Genomic DNA, 16,235 nt, shown 5'->3' with positions numbered 1-16,235 from the left:
CACAAACTTAAAAGTGACACTGGGTGAGAAGTGGTTCCACTGAAAACTGTCAGCTTACAATGATCAACCATGCAAAACAACAGCATTATCCAAATGAGTATTTAACAGTTGCTTGGCACTATAATGTAGAGATCTTCATGGGACCAAAATATTGGGCCCAATCCAAAATGGACCCATAACAAACCTCTCTGACCCTCATGTGCATAAATGCATTTTTGAACAAGAGAAAAAGTGAGCACAGTCCGACGCGATCCAAACAGACCTGAGGATAATTGAGCCCAATCCAAAATGCAGTCAACCCAAACGGACTGTGATAGAGACCAGCAACACTGTTAACAAGCAGCAATGGTAGAAAAGCACATATCCAAAAAATTAATATAAAGTCAAAGAAAGGAATTAAAAAAAAAAAAAAAAGTTTCCTATGCTCCAAAGACTAATTTACAAAGTCTTATTATCACCTCCTGTCACCAACTCATAGACATAAGATAATTAGTTTGTAAACAATTTAATATGTGTATTCAATTCGGAAAAATAATTGTTTAATATTTCTTAATACACAGACTACTGATTTCTTAAAATATAATATCTTATCTTTTTGGGTCCACTGGGGTATTACACATACTGAAACAAAGATCAAAGACATTATCCAGCGAAATTAGACAATTTTGACACAGCCAGTAATGAAAACAAATAAATTGACATTTTGTGAATTTGAGATGAGAAGATACCAGTCTGTCTGATGTGAATGAAGCTACAAACAGGAGAAAGTTAGCTTAGCCTTGCATAAAGACATGAAACAGGGGAAAACATCCAGCCTGACTTTGTCCAAAGGTAATAACTCTGCTTATAATACCATCTGGAAAGCTTTCTAATTAACATGTTGTATAAAGATTATACAAACAAAATACAATGTGTTAATAATCATATGATGGAGCATTACTGACATGTTGGTTTATTTTTCTTATCGACCAGTGTTTGAGTGCCTTAATTCTTTCAGTAAGAATCATAATGAATGAGCCTCTGTTTAAGGTTTCCATCACTAAATAAATGCTAAAATGTAATTTGTTTCCCCTGCTGAACCAAAAAAAAACACCAAACCGTTAAATGTTCTGTACCATTTAGGGCTGACCAAACAATTTATTTATTATCAAAATCACAAAATGACCAAGTGCAGTACATGAATTGCAGGAGTTGCAGGAGTTTTTTGATAAAAGCTAAAATGTGTCACACCATACCATAAATGAAGTGATGAAACAATATGGTGCTACAGAGATGCCCTGTCCTACAAATCATATTCTCCAGATGTAAGGGAACATGCTTGCAAAAATATCATTATCATCATTTTTATTTTTTTTTCCAGTGAAAACGAAATGCAAAATTTCCTATTTCAACAACAAACATGACTCCTATCACAATATCTGCCAAAATAATTATGATTATTTTTCCATATTGTTCAGTCCTAGTACCATTACACCAATAGTAATACTACTGGTATTATTAACTGTATCCTGCGTTTTAATAGAGTTTAGTGTGCGGTAATGAGGCTTTTCAACTCTGCCAAGAAACAGTGTTTGGAAAAAAATTTGAGACATTTAAAACTGGCACATGATATTGATCACTGGCAGCTTTAATCCAGAAATACCAAGAAAGAAAGATTAGACTTTAAAAAAATTCATATGGGTCAAAATGGACAAGTGCAGTCTCTCTTCCTCTCTCTTTCCTGTATGTGAATAAACACACAACTGCTGTGTAAAGTTTTTTTTTCCTCTTTCTCTTTCACTCTCTCACTTTTCTGTCATCTGTCAGAGCAGCAGCTGACCAACACAGTGAAGACAGTAACATACATTGAGTGAGAGGGAGAGCCAAAGAGACACCGCAGCATGACGTGAGCCAGTTCATTCTTGAACAAACACACACACGATAACACATTACACAAGAATATACATATGACTGGATTTAGAGTAATACACGTGCATGATGTAAGATATTAAACAGCCATAAGACAGCTGCTGTTGTTCTACTGGTTTCTTCAAAGAGGTGCATTGTCAAAAAGATCAAAATGACGTTTCAAAGGCATATAGAAAAACGTATGCAGCAAAGACTGACACATACACAAATAAAACAACCCTCGCATTGACCATTTTAATATGGTTATGGTAATATGGTTTGTTTCATTTGGTCACCTTTCAATGCCGTCATATCCCCTATGTGCATACGTCGGCACTGTCGATGGCTGCCAGAAGCTAAAAATTGACTTTTATCTAGTTTTAAGCCACATTTTTTAGATACAAGTCTTACACCTTGTTCATTTTCAACTGTGTATTTTAATTGGATGATCTGGATCATCAGAGAAAAAAGCTGAGTAAATGTTAGGCAGCTCAGCTCCCAGCCCCTGTGAGACATCCTGTGTCCACCAAAGAGCGTCGGTGAATCACTGATTTTTTATGTGAAACTGCCTTATTCGTTGTTTCTACCAGTTTTAATCCCCTGGTCAATTTGTCGTGGAGAGGAGGACACCTCTGCGGATAATTCGGCTGGTGGTAAAAACCTGCTGAACGTCTGGTTCATAAGTTATCAGAGAGACAATCGAAAAAAAGGTTAGCGGCAATCTTAACTCCCAGCCCCTCTATGGCGTCTCATGTCCATCGTATAGAAACACTAATTTTAAACGTGAAACTGCTTCAGTCAGTGCTTTCAACGTTTATAATCACCTTGTCTGTTTGTTTTGGAAAGGAGGAGACCTCTGCAGATAATTCGGCTCCCAGTAAAAACCACCTAAACGCCTGACACTGAATGAATCTAAAGCGAAAGAAGCTTACGGCAACGGCTCCTATGATCTCACGCTATCTCACGACATCATCCAAAGCCATCTTATGTTATTGTTTTGCTTGAGAGACCCCTAGTGGCAGAAGTTACATACTGTGCGTTTAAGTACCAATGAACCGAACACGTTCAAATACAACTCACTCATTCCTGTAATGCTTGACACTGGACGGTTTCTAACACAACTGTTAAAACTGTTAAATTTGACATGTAAACCACTTTAGAAATAAAGTATTTGGATGTTCAGTTGGAAGAAAGACTCAAATACTTAAAAGGAGTAAATTAACTTATTGTGAGAAGGTAAAACAGCTGAAATGCTGAAAAAGCGCCTCGGGTATCACCGCCACTCTATGAGTATTTCTAACACTGCAAACTAATTTGTTATGTTACACTCAGACTGCAGCTATCCAAAACCTTTGAAAGCCACAATGTAGTTACTACAAGTATTTTTAAAGCCGTGAATACATGGTATTTATTCACAAGAGCTTTATTTTTGACACGTTTTTCTTTCTCACTTTTATTTAGCTCTCTCCATGTAAATAATCACATTCTGAGTGCATCTAAACATCTTCTACTGCCTGTTTTTATACACAACACATTACACTAATACAGTGTTTGAAATACTTCGAAACTGTTGTTGAATCAGTGGCAAAATAATAAGCCAAAAAGTCAAAAGACAAATTTATCTCTAAGCTTAATTAAAGCTAGCATGTATTGCTGAAACAGGCCAGACTACGGTTTGAGAGCCGGAGCTATAAAATGAAAAACTGTCAAAACTGTCTCATCTCATTCAATCCAGTTTGAATAATTTTTTTTTCCTTTTAACAACATATTTTCAGCCCTCAATGCGTGGCTTTCCAACTCAAGAGATTTAATGTACTGCTTACAGTTTTCACTATAACATGGTGGAGTTGCTGGATCATTATTATGACCAGGAATAGGCTGGAAATCATTTCTTAGTGTTTTACACTCATAGCAGAGGCTCCTGTCAGGGAATCTACCCACTGTCTGCAGTGGGATGCTTGCTGCTGTCTCGAGGACATTCGTTAAAAGGATTACTCCTGCAGCGGATGACTTCTCTACTTGCTCTCCTCTTTGGAGTTTGCTCCTCTGTCTTCTGCTGAATACATCCAACTGCATTCTTTTTCTCCTCTCTGGGGAATGTGTATGTTGGGACATGTGAAGATGGATGGGATGATGCTGGGTGACAGAAGTTTGTCACTGTTTTCCCTAAACCATAAGTAAATGTACATATAGTTTACATGATGTAGAGGTATCAAAAGTTAGACTCTTTGCTGCTTGAATCTCACTGTTAGAAACAAATGTTGCTCTACGGATATCCACAAATACAGCAAAAAAAGAAAAAAGCAATACAGGCAATGTATTACTTCCGACAACACTGACTAAAATGTCCTGCAAACTTTTCCGTTAGCAACAAGCTTCTTTTAGCTTAGCTGGTGTTAAACCGACAAGATCCATGCAGTAATATATAGCTCAAAGTTGTCTTATGGATCAATTAAATTATCATAAACCTAATGAAAGCCTGTTAAATAAAGAAGACATTAACATTAGGAAGCCTTCTATACTGTAACTGATATGAAGTGGTCACTGCACAAGTGGAATCCGTTGCTTGCAGGGTCTCGTCTCTCAGCTGTGGCACGTTTTATGGCAGTGATCCATTTATTGTCGTCATTCAGAATCAGGAATCCAATAAAATGCTTCCCCTTTTACTTGCTCTCGGGTGTTCTGGCATTCCAGTGTGAAACAAATAGCTGGTAGCGGTCATTAACCCAGCAATAGCAATACTTTCGCTACTCCTGCCAATATGGCGGTGTTTTCATTTTAACTGATGAATGCTGGGATTGCATGAAGTCAACTGCTGGAGCTCTATTCACTCATGGCACTACCTCACAGGTCCACACACGGCTTTACCTCCAGGTCATTTTGGAGCCAGGAAAATAAACTTTTCCTCACATTAATATATCTGTGAAAGTGTTACTTATTACCAGGCTGAAAATTTGTGTTACTATAAGTGTCTATAGTTATAAAAGTATTTACCATGAGGGTTATAGGTTCATTACAAATAGTCAGTCATGTTAGACAAATGAATACACAAATCACATCTTATGTTATATCTTGGAGGTAAATACAGATGTGAAACCAAGTTTTCAGTGGCTTTCAAGGTCTGTATTTTCAGCAAATAACCAGCACTGTAAAAAGAAAGCGTGACTGGAAAAAAAGCATTTTAATCAAAACTTACTGTGAACGATACTGTGGTCCAGTCCTGTCACAGGAGCCCGTTTGTCTCTATAATAACTGTACTGCCTCTGTACCCAGTGAACCTGCGAATCACAACATAAATTACTTTGAGGACAATGTGACATTATGTTGGCATTGGTAAATCACTAAAATATTAGAAATGTTCAGTTATGTTTTAATTCGTGGTCAAAACTACAAAAACTACTAAATGCTACTACTACTAGTAGTATACTAGTACTACTACTAGATGTTCATGTACTACATCTCTAATAATCTTCTCAAGTCTTGCTTTTGCTTTGTATGGCTATTTGTCTAGAATATTGTATTTATGAGGATAAGAAAACAGTGAAAGGTGCGAAGCATATGAAATGTTTTGGTTTATTCTGTTTCATTCTGTTTTGAAACTGAGGGAAATCCACAGCACAGGGAGAGTTGGGTATCTTTATGGGGGAGAGTTAAAGGTTTCCTCTTCATTAGTTCAAAGAGTACTCGCTTGCTCTGTCCTTTGCAGTCCCATTGTCCTGGGTTAAAAGCAAGGAAAACACCACCGCCTCACCTACACCTCTGTCCTCCACAGCACACACGCATGCACACACAATTTCTTTCATAGGCTGCTGCTTGCAGCTTTGATCTGATAAGAGGCTGGTCCTTGTGTGCACTATATCAAACAACAGATCACAGACACACACGTAGACACACACATATCAGTGTCAGTCCACTATTGTCCTCTTACACTTAAATCAGAGTGGAAGAGGTTGAATATAAATACTATTGAGAGGCGGCTGCAGTCTTTTATGTCGTAAAAGCCTGCTTGCTTTATTCCCCCTTCATGTTCTTCAATTAGACTCAATTAACAAGAGGCAGGAGCTGGTGTGAACTTCCCAAGAAGTGGATGTGATACTTGTACAGTTCTGTAGATGTAATCAAATTACTGTTTATATTAGGCTGATTATATTCATTTACCTTGATTTAAGATGAGATTAAGTAAAAACATAATAAGCTCATTCTAATACTTAACTTAATGCACATATACTGGAGGAGATGTCTAATCAGCTAGAGAAACATAGACATTATCCTATTTACAATGTTAGGCATACTTGACATTTTTAAAGCAAATATAAAGTTTTAAGATTTAAATACACAGTATAGGTATATCATAAGTGATTACCTTTCATTTAAAACTACATATCTGCACTTAAAGTACATTCACATAAATATCACAATGTTGGCTCAAAAAAATCCCACACATACAGATGTGAGCAGACTCCTGATGTCAGCATGATCTAACCACAAAGTTCTCACTCTTTTCTAGAGATCTTTTTCCAGGACATTTTCAGTGATGATCTAGCTCATGACATACAGGAATCACACCATACAACAATATGTTCCCATCTGTGGAAGTCTGATTTAAAATGAGTGCAGTCTACACTTGTCTATACTTATCTAAGAAACCATCTCTTACATGCTTAATTAATTATGAAATTATGACAAATTGATTGCAACAACTTTTGCTATGTAAATAAAATTCATCATTATCATCATCGTTATTGATTTATAACCTGGCTCACTTTTTTCTTATGGATTATATTTACCATTGCTGCCTGAACACCAATAACTAAATAGCCTGCCAGGAACATCAATAACACAAATAATAGCCTGAGAAATCTTAACTTTACATAGCTACATGTACAAATTCGAAGTTGAATTGCTAAGATTATTTACTGCACTTCACACTTTAGCCCCTTCACTAGCAATAGGAAATTAAGTTTTCAGCGAGGTTAATCACACCCACTCTGAGCTACAGCTACAACAGTTAAACATGTCACGTCATATTATGGTCTCTTTTACCTGAACAACGCAGCAATGGGTTTAAAGCTTGTATGTATCATACATCCATGGTAAGTGACGCTAGCAAAGATGCTAGCAAAGTAAAAAGAGCCATTAGCAAGTATTTAGCCGGTGTTTGACTAATATACAGCTGGGCACCTCATTGTATTGACCCCGGCTTCCCGTATTATTATTATTACCCGACTCGCAGCAATCAACCAACATACATTTGAAACCTTTGCACCATCGATGTTGAATCACAACCCTTAAACCTTTAGCTACAGGCAAAACAAGCTAGCGAGCAACTGAACCAAACATGCTAATCCATTATTGAACAGTTCAAAACAAGTTGGGAAGAATACGTTCATCTATAAACCTAATGAAAAACGATGCATTCACAGCACTGCCAAACAAAACCAATGGCAGCCTATACAAAATACTGTCATTCATAGCCTACAAATGAACGTCAACATTATCCTGAACATAACGTTGGACGAAAATGGAACAATATTAAAATACAACAACAACACAAGATTTTCTAGGACATTTTACCTTTTCCTCTTATTTTCCATGTGTTTTCCATAACTGGAAAACTGGTCACCTGTTTTCCAGGTTGTCCAGGACACTAGGAAAGGACGCTGGGTCAAAGGTCAGTTACAGTGAGCACATGCTTTCAATTATCTTTCAACTAGTTTAAATTTATATTTGACAAAAGTTTTGTTAAAAAAAAAAATAGCTACAATCTAACATGTGCTACACCTTTACATTCATTTATTTTAATACACAGTCTGACTGTTTTCACCAGTTAACAACTGGAAGGCCTTTATTATGAAGTGGCTGCAGGAAGTGAACCCTTGGTAACGGATATTATGACCTTCTTTACCCACTGTATGATAACATTTTTTATCTAAAACAAGATATGAATAATTTTCTGGTCCTGTTTAATTGTCAGGTTAGATATAATCTTTACTAAAGATGCAGCCACTGTGAGCGGGTGAAATAGATACGCTAACAGTTTGGATGAGCTCAAACCTCACTTGTCATTAGTGTATTTCATTTTTATTTAAAAACTGTTTTCACCATGTCTAGATAATAAGCCTGGATCACAGTGGCCCTTCATACAGAAATGCCAAATATTAATTCATCATATGAGGAAAGTAAACGCATTTTATTGTTCCACCCTTGCAAATTTAAAAACTACTCACATTCTGCACTTGTGAGCTTGGATTACACTTGCTCTCCATGCAGTAATTTTGCATATTGAAAGGTGCATGTTCAGAAAATGATTTCATTATGTAACTCACTATTTCACCCTGACAAAAGTGCATTTCAACTCTCACACAGCCTACAGCAGTTTGATCTGTAGTGCTGTTTATCCTGTTATTTTGTCTACACAAATACATCCTTGAGCCCACGAAGCTCAGCCTATTATAATTTCAAAATGTTTTCCCAAAATGTACATTGATATTGATTCAGAATCTGTTCAGAAAATACTTTGTTTCTATAAATGACACCCAAACACACACATACAGATAAAATGAAACACCTTTAAATAGAATTCATGAATCAAAATATGATAACACATGATAATATCATATTTTATATGTTTCTAATTTATAAATAACACGACAAAGACATGGCATTACATACATACAGAGACAACAAGAATGTGACTGTGTGTGTTCGTGTGTGTGTGCGCGCGCGCACGCGCGTGTTCTCTAACTACCTTGTAAAAACCCCTCCAGCCCCTCCTTTAGAGGAGCAGCCAGGACACAGTGATCAATACACATGATAGGGAGCTAATCGCTCTCTGTCAAACCAGCTTCTGCCAGCTACTAATGGCACACACTCACTAGGGAGTGTCTGTGAACGTGTGTGTGTGTGTGTGTGTGTGTGTGTGTGTGTGTGTGTGTGTGTGTGTGTGTGTGTAGGCGTGGGCCTTAATGGCAGATTGAGACTCTTTAGAGAGTGTTGCTCAAGGTTAGACTCAGGGGACAAGGGGCAATTGACCACACTGTCTGTGACACTGACCCCTCCACTGTCAGCGCATTCATCATCCAGCTGTGACATATAGGCAGCACACACACACATACACATATACAGACAACACACACACACACACCACAAGTACAACACAAGCACACATACTGTATAAAACAAGTCCTGTGTAAATATGCTGAGAAATGACATCACCAAGCAGAAAAAAGCACACTTCATAAATGGAACTTCTTTCAATGGCTGCCCAACACATGTTGCAATACAAAGCAAGTTGATGCAACTTCAGCGTCAAGCACAAAAGACGCTGACAATTCTCTTTTCATAATAAAAGCCTAGCTAAATGGAAAGAGAGAAAGAGACACAGAGAGCACAAGGTTTGGGATCAATGAAAAAAGACCGGGCAGCGTATATAAAGAAATAAACTTGTTTGGGAAAATCATTTTCCAACAGTGAGGAAGAAAAATAAGGCAGTGGAGCACTTGCATGATTGAGCAGCTGAGGTACAACTGACAGAGACACAATCTGAATGTGTGGAGGAGGAGGAGAAGAAAGACAGTAAGATGGACAGAGTAAAGGTGTGTGTGTGTGTGTGTGTGTGTGTGTGTGTGTGTGTGTGTGTGTGTTTGTTTGTGTGTGTGTGTGTGTGTGTGTGTTTGAAATCCCATGATGAATATGTGTGTGCACGAATATGGCTTAGAAATAGAATAGAATAGAAAGGTGGTGAGGAAACAGAAGGAAAAGTGCGGGTGTGCATGTGTATGTGTGTGTGTGCATGCACATAATACTCCCATGTCTCTACATGAATGAGTGGAGTGGTGGATGGCAGGCAGCTGCAGCAGTGTGATACGAGCCGAGCTGCACAGATATCAGCACTGACATTTTGGGCTTCGCTACCCACCCGCAGCCCCCTGGGAAAGTGATGGCGATGGCAGCAGCAGTGGCCACATGCCCCCCCACCCCCAAGCCCCTTCCAACTGCCTGTCAATCACAACGCTGTGCTTTCTGACGCTCTGTCGGCGCTGGCCTGGCCCCAGCCCTGGCTGGACTCATTACACCACGCAGCAGCGAATGCACTGCATGACCCGCAGTCACCAGCACCCAGACCCTGGTGCAGCGCTGATCTTTATCTGGTCCTCGACACTCCCCACCAACCCCACCCACCAACTCCCTGCCTCTTCATTCAATCTCCCATCTCTACCTGCCGGACCGATGGCCCTGACCAGAGAGAGAAAAAACAGACGACAGAACAGAGGGATTGTGTGTGGGTTACCATCAACCGGAAGATTAACAGTGAAACCAGCATAGACACATTTAAAAAAAAAAAAAAAAAAAAGAGTGAGCTCTACAGTGGTGAGCAGTGATGGGAGTGAGGGGGGAAATTGCATAAACTGAAAGCAGGGAGAAAGATAACAGGAAGATACACTCTGGCCCCTCCTCTAGTCTTCTTCTAGGGCACCTCTTGGCCTCCTCTTCCTCCTTCGCCTCCTCCTCCCCCTCCTCTCTTCCTCCCTCCACTCCCAGCCTCCTCTCCTCCTTTGTGCAGTGTCTCAACAGAGCTGCATTTGAGTGGCAGGCCGTCACAGATCAGTTCCCTGCTAAAGCGGCCCGGCAGGCCGGGGTGACGGGCCAGGAAGGGATCTAAGTGGGGTTTATCAGCGCTTCTTAACGCCTCTTCGGCTCCCTGACACAAAAGAGAGGGGGTATTAAACATCTAAAGCAAACCAAAAAGCGTGAAAGCTCCTTATAGGGCCGCGGGATTGCAGATGTGACTGGAGTCTTAAAAAAAAAGCCCCCCCCAAAAAAAAAAAAAAAAGAAGAAGAAAAATAAGGGGAGGAAAAAAAGCACACAAACGCTTCAGCAGAGAGGAAGCATTGAGGGGAAATTCAAATGTTTTTTCTGTCCTGTGTGGAGAGAGTGGCTGAGACAGAGAGAGAGGGAGAGAGAGAGAGAGAGAGAGAGAGAGAGAGAGAGAGAGAGAGACATCTGTAGCATCAAGATGGAACTAAGTAAGTCAAAACTAGCTTAATAATGCTTCACAGTTTGCCACCTGTTTTGTTCATGACGCTGATGAATGTAATGGGCTCATATTCAAAATACCCACGCACTGCCAATATATAGGTTAGTTTATGACAGTATAGCCCAAACAATGAAATTAATAAGACTGTGAAAGTAATATATTTATACCTCTGAATGATTTTATGATGATGATGAATGATTTTATGATGAATGATTCAAAGGGGATTGATAGAGAAGTTCCAGCTCACACATAAAACACAAGCCCTAATGCTGCAGTATGAACAGACTAAAAATACCAGCGGTAGTTTGCTAGCCAGATAACACTCCACCTAGCTGACTCTGCATTAGATCGTAAATTAAAATTTAGTCAACAAAGTGTTATAATTCATATTTTAGTTCACTAGATCAAGACATGTAGGCATAAATTAGGTTTCCTCTTAATTAGCTGCAGATTCTGCTTACAATCCTGCAATGGTGAGAAAGCACTTCTTCCCAAAATAAATTCAGACATGTCACCGTCGGACAAACGCATAAATAATAAACTTAATGAAGACTGAATTCAGCTTCAGGGTCCTGGTGTTGTGCATCCTGGCTCATTGTCAGTGTCATGGCTGACTGGGACTCGTGAATAGAACAGATGCATCATTAATGTTAATGGTAACTCTTGTGCTACACTCACGCAATGACAATCAAAAAGTCTGTTGTGAAAAAGACCGTTTGATTCCTTTGATTTGTGTAACAATGTGGAACTTTGCTGTCCACACTTTTACCCATGAAAACAAGCTCTTGACCTGCATCACATTAAGATACAAAATGGCTACTATCTCCATCAGCCTTGTAAGTGGATCTAGTGTGGATGATTCAGTCTTGCATCTCCATGCAAGTCAAACCTCCTCAGATGAGGGTAACAGAAACACACTCACAAAAAAAAAAAACATGTAACACGCAGGGTCAGGCTCTCAGACCGCAAGCAATGTTGGACTTTTTCCAAATGTCCCACAGAGGCCCAACTTTTTGCAACTAAACAAACCTAATCTTGACTGAGTCAGTAACGTCTCTCAGTAAAATAACTTGCAGCTGCACATGATACAATGGCCCACAACATGAAATAACGACAGGTGAGAGACTCTGCCTTTTGTAAGGGTTGAATGTGCTCATCATGCAAGTTTTCCCTACACACATAAAAAGGATGAAAATAGACGATGTAATAGACACTCAAAGCTTACTCTGTAGTGAGCAGTTATGTGGGACTTTGAACACTTGGGTATCATCATCATCATCATATTGCATCCGCAGTGACAGGTGTTGAATTGCATGGCTGTAATTTTCCAACAACATAATGCATTGTGGGATTGTTAGCAAATATGCCATTAACACTATTTCTTTGTTCCTTTCGGGGAATGTTATAGGTATTTATTAGGTAGTTATTTTTGGGATTGAGTAGATTTCATAAATTACCAAATCCATCAGCCAAAAACAGTTTCAAAGTTTAGTTTGTTTGTTTGTTTGTTTTTTTTTTACAGTTTTTATGCCAATGATAATACATTACATTAGTTAGTCAAAAGGAGGCTGAGCCATGTTTAACTTGATTTTTGGTTTCATCTTCTACTGTGAGAAAACTGGTCACTACGTACATAACTTCGTTCAGATTTGTTTTGTTCAGGTTTATATCAAAAGCAGCTGAACAGCAGTTCTGCTGTCTGTATCTACGACCTCTCTCAGCGCTGAGAGCCTTGTTGTTGCAAGTTAAGACTGCAACAATTAGGCATGGCCTCCAAACAGCTGCAGCTTAGATTAACTGTAGCCGGGTTTTAAGACAAGGAAATGAACAGAATTCAAACACGGACGTTAGAAGACTGGGACATACTGTGAACAGCAGTCTTCTGTGTGCGTGTGCATTAAGCGTGCAGCACACCAGTAGGGACCAGTGTGTTTGTGCCAGAAGCTGACAGGGGTTTAGTATGTGAGACATTTTGGAAAAGGTCAGCGGAGAGTTGAGTCAGAGACATAACTGTGTGTTTGAGAACGAAACTTCAAGAGGTAAGATAGTTAGGAGAGTTGGGAAGAGGGTCACTGAGGGGAGGCAGGGTCTGAAGTAAACAAGGTACAGAGACAAGAGAAAACACTGAGATGATTCTACTGTCCTGTCACACTCCAGCCCTGTGGTTGTATGTGTTAACTGAGCTGTGGTCGCCTGTGTGTCTATATTGCTGTATGCATGTCCAATGTTAATGTGCGTATTTCTGTTTGCTGTGTTAACGCTGCTAATTATGTCATTAGCAGTACAATTAATACAACAGCTGATTGTTGCCTTGCTGGTGGAGGGTCACTTCGGCCTGAATCACATGGTGGCAAAACCATGTCCTCCTACTCTGAGAAACCACCGTGGATCTCCATTCTTTGTGTGTGTGTGTGTGTGTGTGTGTGTGTGTGTGTGAGAGAGAGAGAGTGTCTCTGCTCTAAACAATAAGCTGTTATAGTACAACTCTCTGAGCCCCATTCCTAAGGACTGCTTCACCTCAGCCAGTGTTTGATATGAGTGACAGCGGCTGCTGGAGATTTCACTGATTTATAGAGGGTGTTTGTTATTCCTCTGTTATGCAACATCATATTTACGAGTTCAAGTGAGCTGTTTTACCTTTAAAAGGATTTTCTTCATGAGGAATTATTTCCATCAACACATTTATAGGTATTTCTGGCACTTTTAAATTGCATTATCAATTGTTAGCCTTGGTTCCACATCATTATCTACATGTGTTTGACAAAGGGTGGGGGTTACTTGTAACCTGCACTATAGATCATATTGTTTCAACATATTTCTCAGGAAGGTGTATACAAAACAACCTGAACTCAAGGCTCACTTACCCAATTGCTCTGGAGCTTTCAATTATATCAGACATCATCAAAAGATCAAGCATTCTTAGTTGGCATGGAACAATAGATGATGAAACTTAAGGGCTTTTTGTTGGATGTTGGATTAAAACTTTAATTAACGACTTCTGCTGATGATGACTGTGTGATATAATTGAAAGCTCCAGAAGCCAGTAAGAGGACCTTGAGTGGAAATTGTTCTTTCAAAGTATGGGGGGCAATCCAGACATCTCCTCAAACAGTTACACTCATCTTTTCCATTCAGTTTTCTTTATGTAAAAAATAACATATAAATACGTGTGGGAAACACATTTCAAGGTGTTATCCGATAGCCCACCCCCCACTGTTACTGTGAAAACGGTGCGGTCGAAACACTTGGCCAGTCAAATGTCACTCCCCCCCCTCTCCTCTCTCCCTCTCTGTCACTCTCTGTCACAAACACACTGACGGCGCCGTCTGTGCACAGCCCCTCCTCTCTGCACACACACTGAATCAAAACATGATCATGTGAGGGAGGAAGGATTGTTGTTGGCTTTTCCTTTCAGAGAAGACGCCTGTACGTGGCCGCTAGTCAATATCTGCAGCTTGTGCAGGTCGATAGCCTTAATGTTAATCTTTTAACTCTGACTGAATCTTTTCTCCTGCAATCCACATGAATATTGAAAAATATTTATAGAGTCAAAAGGGACAAAAGGATAGCTTGGACCAGAGGTGTTAGGAAAACAGAGTACCTCGAAACTTAACAAAACACAGGGGAAGCTGGACAGTCCGACCAGTGTGATTAGCTATCCAGTTCATTTGTTCTGTATATTTCCAAGCTACAACCAGTGCTGCTGTGGCAACTGCAGCAAGAGGGTGAGGAAGGGATAGCTGTAGCTAATGAAGAGAGATGCAGGAGAGGAGGAGGAGGAGGAGGAGGAGGAGGACAGCAGCCAACATACTGCTGTGGGTGTAGGAAAGCCAGCTTGGGCAGAAGCAAACAGTGAGATTGACAGCAGAGCAACAAAATAGAGCTGTATATGGCCCCCCCCCCCCAAAAAAAAAAAATTTGGAAAATTTTGTCCACCTGTCCAGAATGCCTACTGGCTGGCCTGAGCAGATGTCATAACAAAGCCATACACAGTACATGGCAGTTTGGGGTCTGTTCTGTTCTTACATAGTGATATTGAGGCTCATTGGGATTATTTTATTTTTATTTTTATTATTTTTGGGATTATTATTCTATGGCCATTACATTGTGCAATCAACATTTACTTCATAATGATAAGTTAAAACAAAACAGGTGGCTATTGTCAGTTATGCTAACTGTCAGTTAGCATTACAACAAAAAATTGGAGAGGGTCTCAACAGAAGGTCAGCATTAGACAAGACATGGTTATTTTCTCTAAAGAGCATGTTACGTTGACGTCTTCTTGTGTGTAGATTTTAGATTAAACAGCGTGGTTTATCTACAAAATGATGCACCAGTAATTTAGTCAACTTTATATGCAATCCCAGGATTTGTATTTTACCATGTTACTGCAACTTAGAAAACTGTATGTAGGATTTAGTGGCATCTAGCAGTGAGGTTGCAAATTGCAACCAACTGAATACCCCTCTCCTCACCCCTCCCTTTCCAAGCATGTATGAAAACTTACAGTGGTTTTCAGGTAATGTAAAAAAACGAAAGGCCCTCGCTGGAGCTGGCTCCGTAGAAGAGGACCCGCTCAGCTGATTATAAACTAATGAAAACACAATTATGAATATTATGTTCATTTCTGCCAGTAGATCTCCTTAAATCCTACACACCTTCTTTAAACTAACATTAACTCTGTCTTAACCTCACAACCTACTAAACCATGCACAGCACAGCAATTAGAGAGCTCTATAGTGTAACTCACCTGCCATGCAACGCAAAGTACAGTGTGTGATGCAGAGTGAGAAGCAGCTCACAGGTTCGTATGTACAGAGGTCTGGTCAGAGGTGGGCGGAAGGAGTATAGCTCAGGCTTTGGCAGCTGGCCAGGTACTGTAGCTAACACACTGTAATTGTGTTTGGCAACACATAAGCCGCCATAAATATTTCCTCCATAAAACTATTACAATATTGACTGTTTTCAGGCTAAAAATGCAATTAAAGTGGATTATATTAGTCTGGTTGGTTTAAAGACAAGAAAATAATAATCTAATTAAAGAGGATTTTCTATTTTCTCGATACTGAAAAAAGATGACTTCACATAAAACAAAATAACCAGCACACAGGGCTCAATGGAAAGGTATTTAAGAATGCAACAGTGTCTCGTAACGAGATGCAATGTCTAAGTGTGCAATTGTTCATTATCGCAAAACATTATTTGTGCAATCCATTAAATTTAAGACTCATTATGAAATGTGGGACATTTTGGGGGTGCAAATTCATTTTCACCTAAAGTTACCATGGTAGAAAAGTAATTAAAGTAACA

The 16,235-nt window shown here is 39.5% G+C and overlaps 1 protein-coding gene across 1 annotated transcript in view; it reads right to left on the bottom strand.

Moving 5' to 3' along the window:
* LOC111658112 (proprotein convertase subtilisin/kexin type 4-like) overlaps nucleotides 1-16,235 on the bottom strand; it is a 176,811-nt gene that overhangs the window by 141,551 nt on the left and 19,025 nt on the right. Inside the window, exon 4 of the mRNA XM_023410528.2 lies at nucleotides 5,084-5,165. Coding sequence (XP_023266296.2) covers nucleotides 5,084-5,165 — 82 coding nt within the window. The remainder of the gene's footprint in view (nucleotides 1-5,083; nucleotides 5,166-16,235) is intronic.

Source organism: Seriola lalandi, unplaced genomic scaffold (genome assembly GCF_002814215.2).
Source record: "Seriola lalandi dorsalis isolate HSWRI2012SDOR001 ecotype SW California unplaced genomic scaffold, Sedor1 jcf7180002054425, whole genome shotgun sequence".
Lineage (NCBI taxonomy): Eukaryota > Metazoa > Chordata > Actinopteri > Carangiformes > Carangidae > Seriola > Seriola lalandi.
The sequence above is the reverse complement of the archived record's forward strand: the minus strand, read 5'-3'. Positions and strand labels throughout refer to the sequence as shown.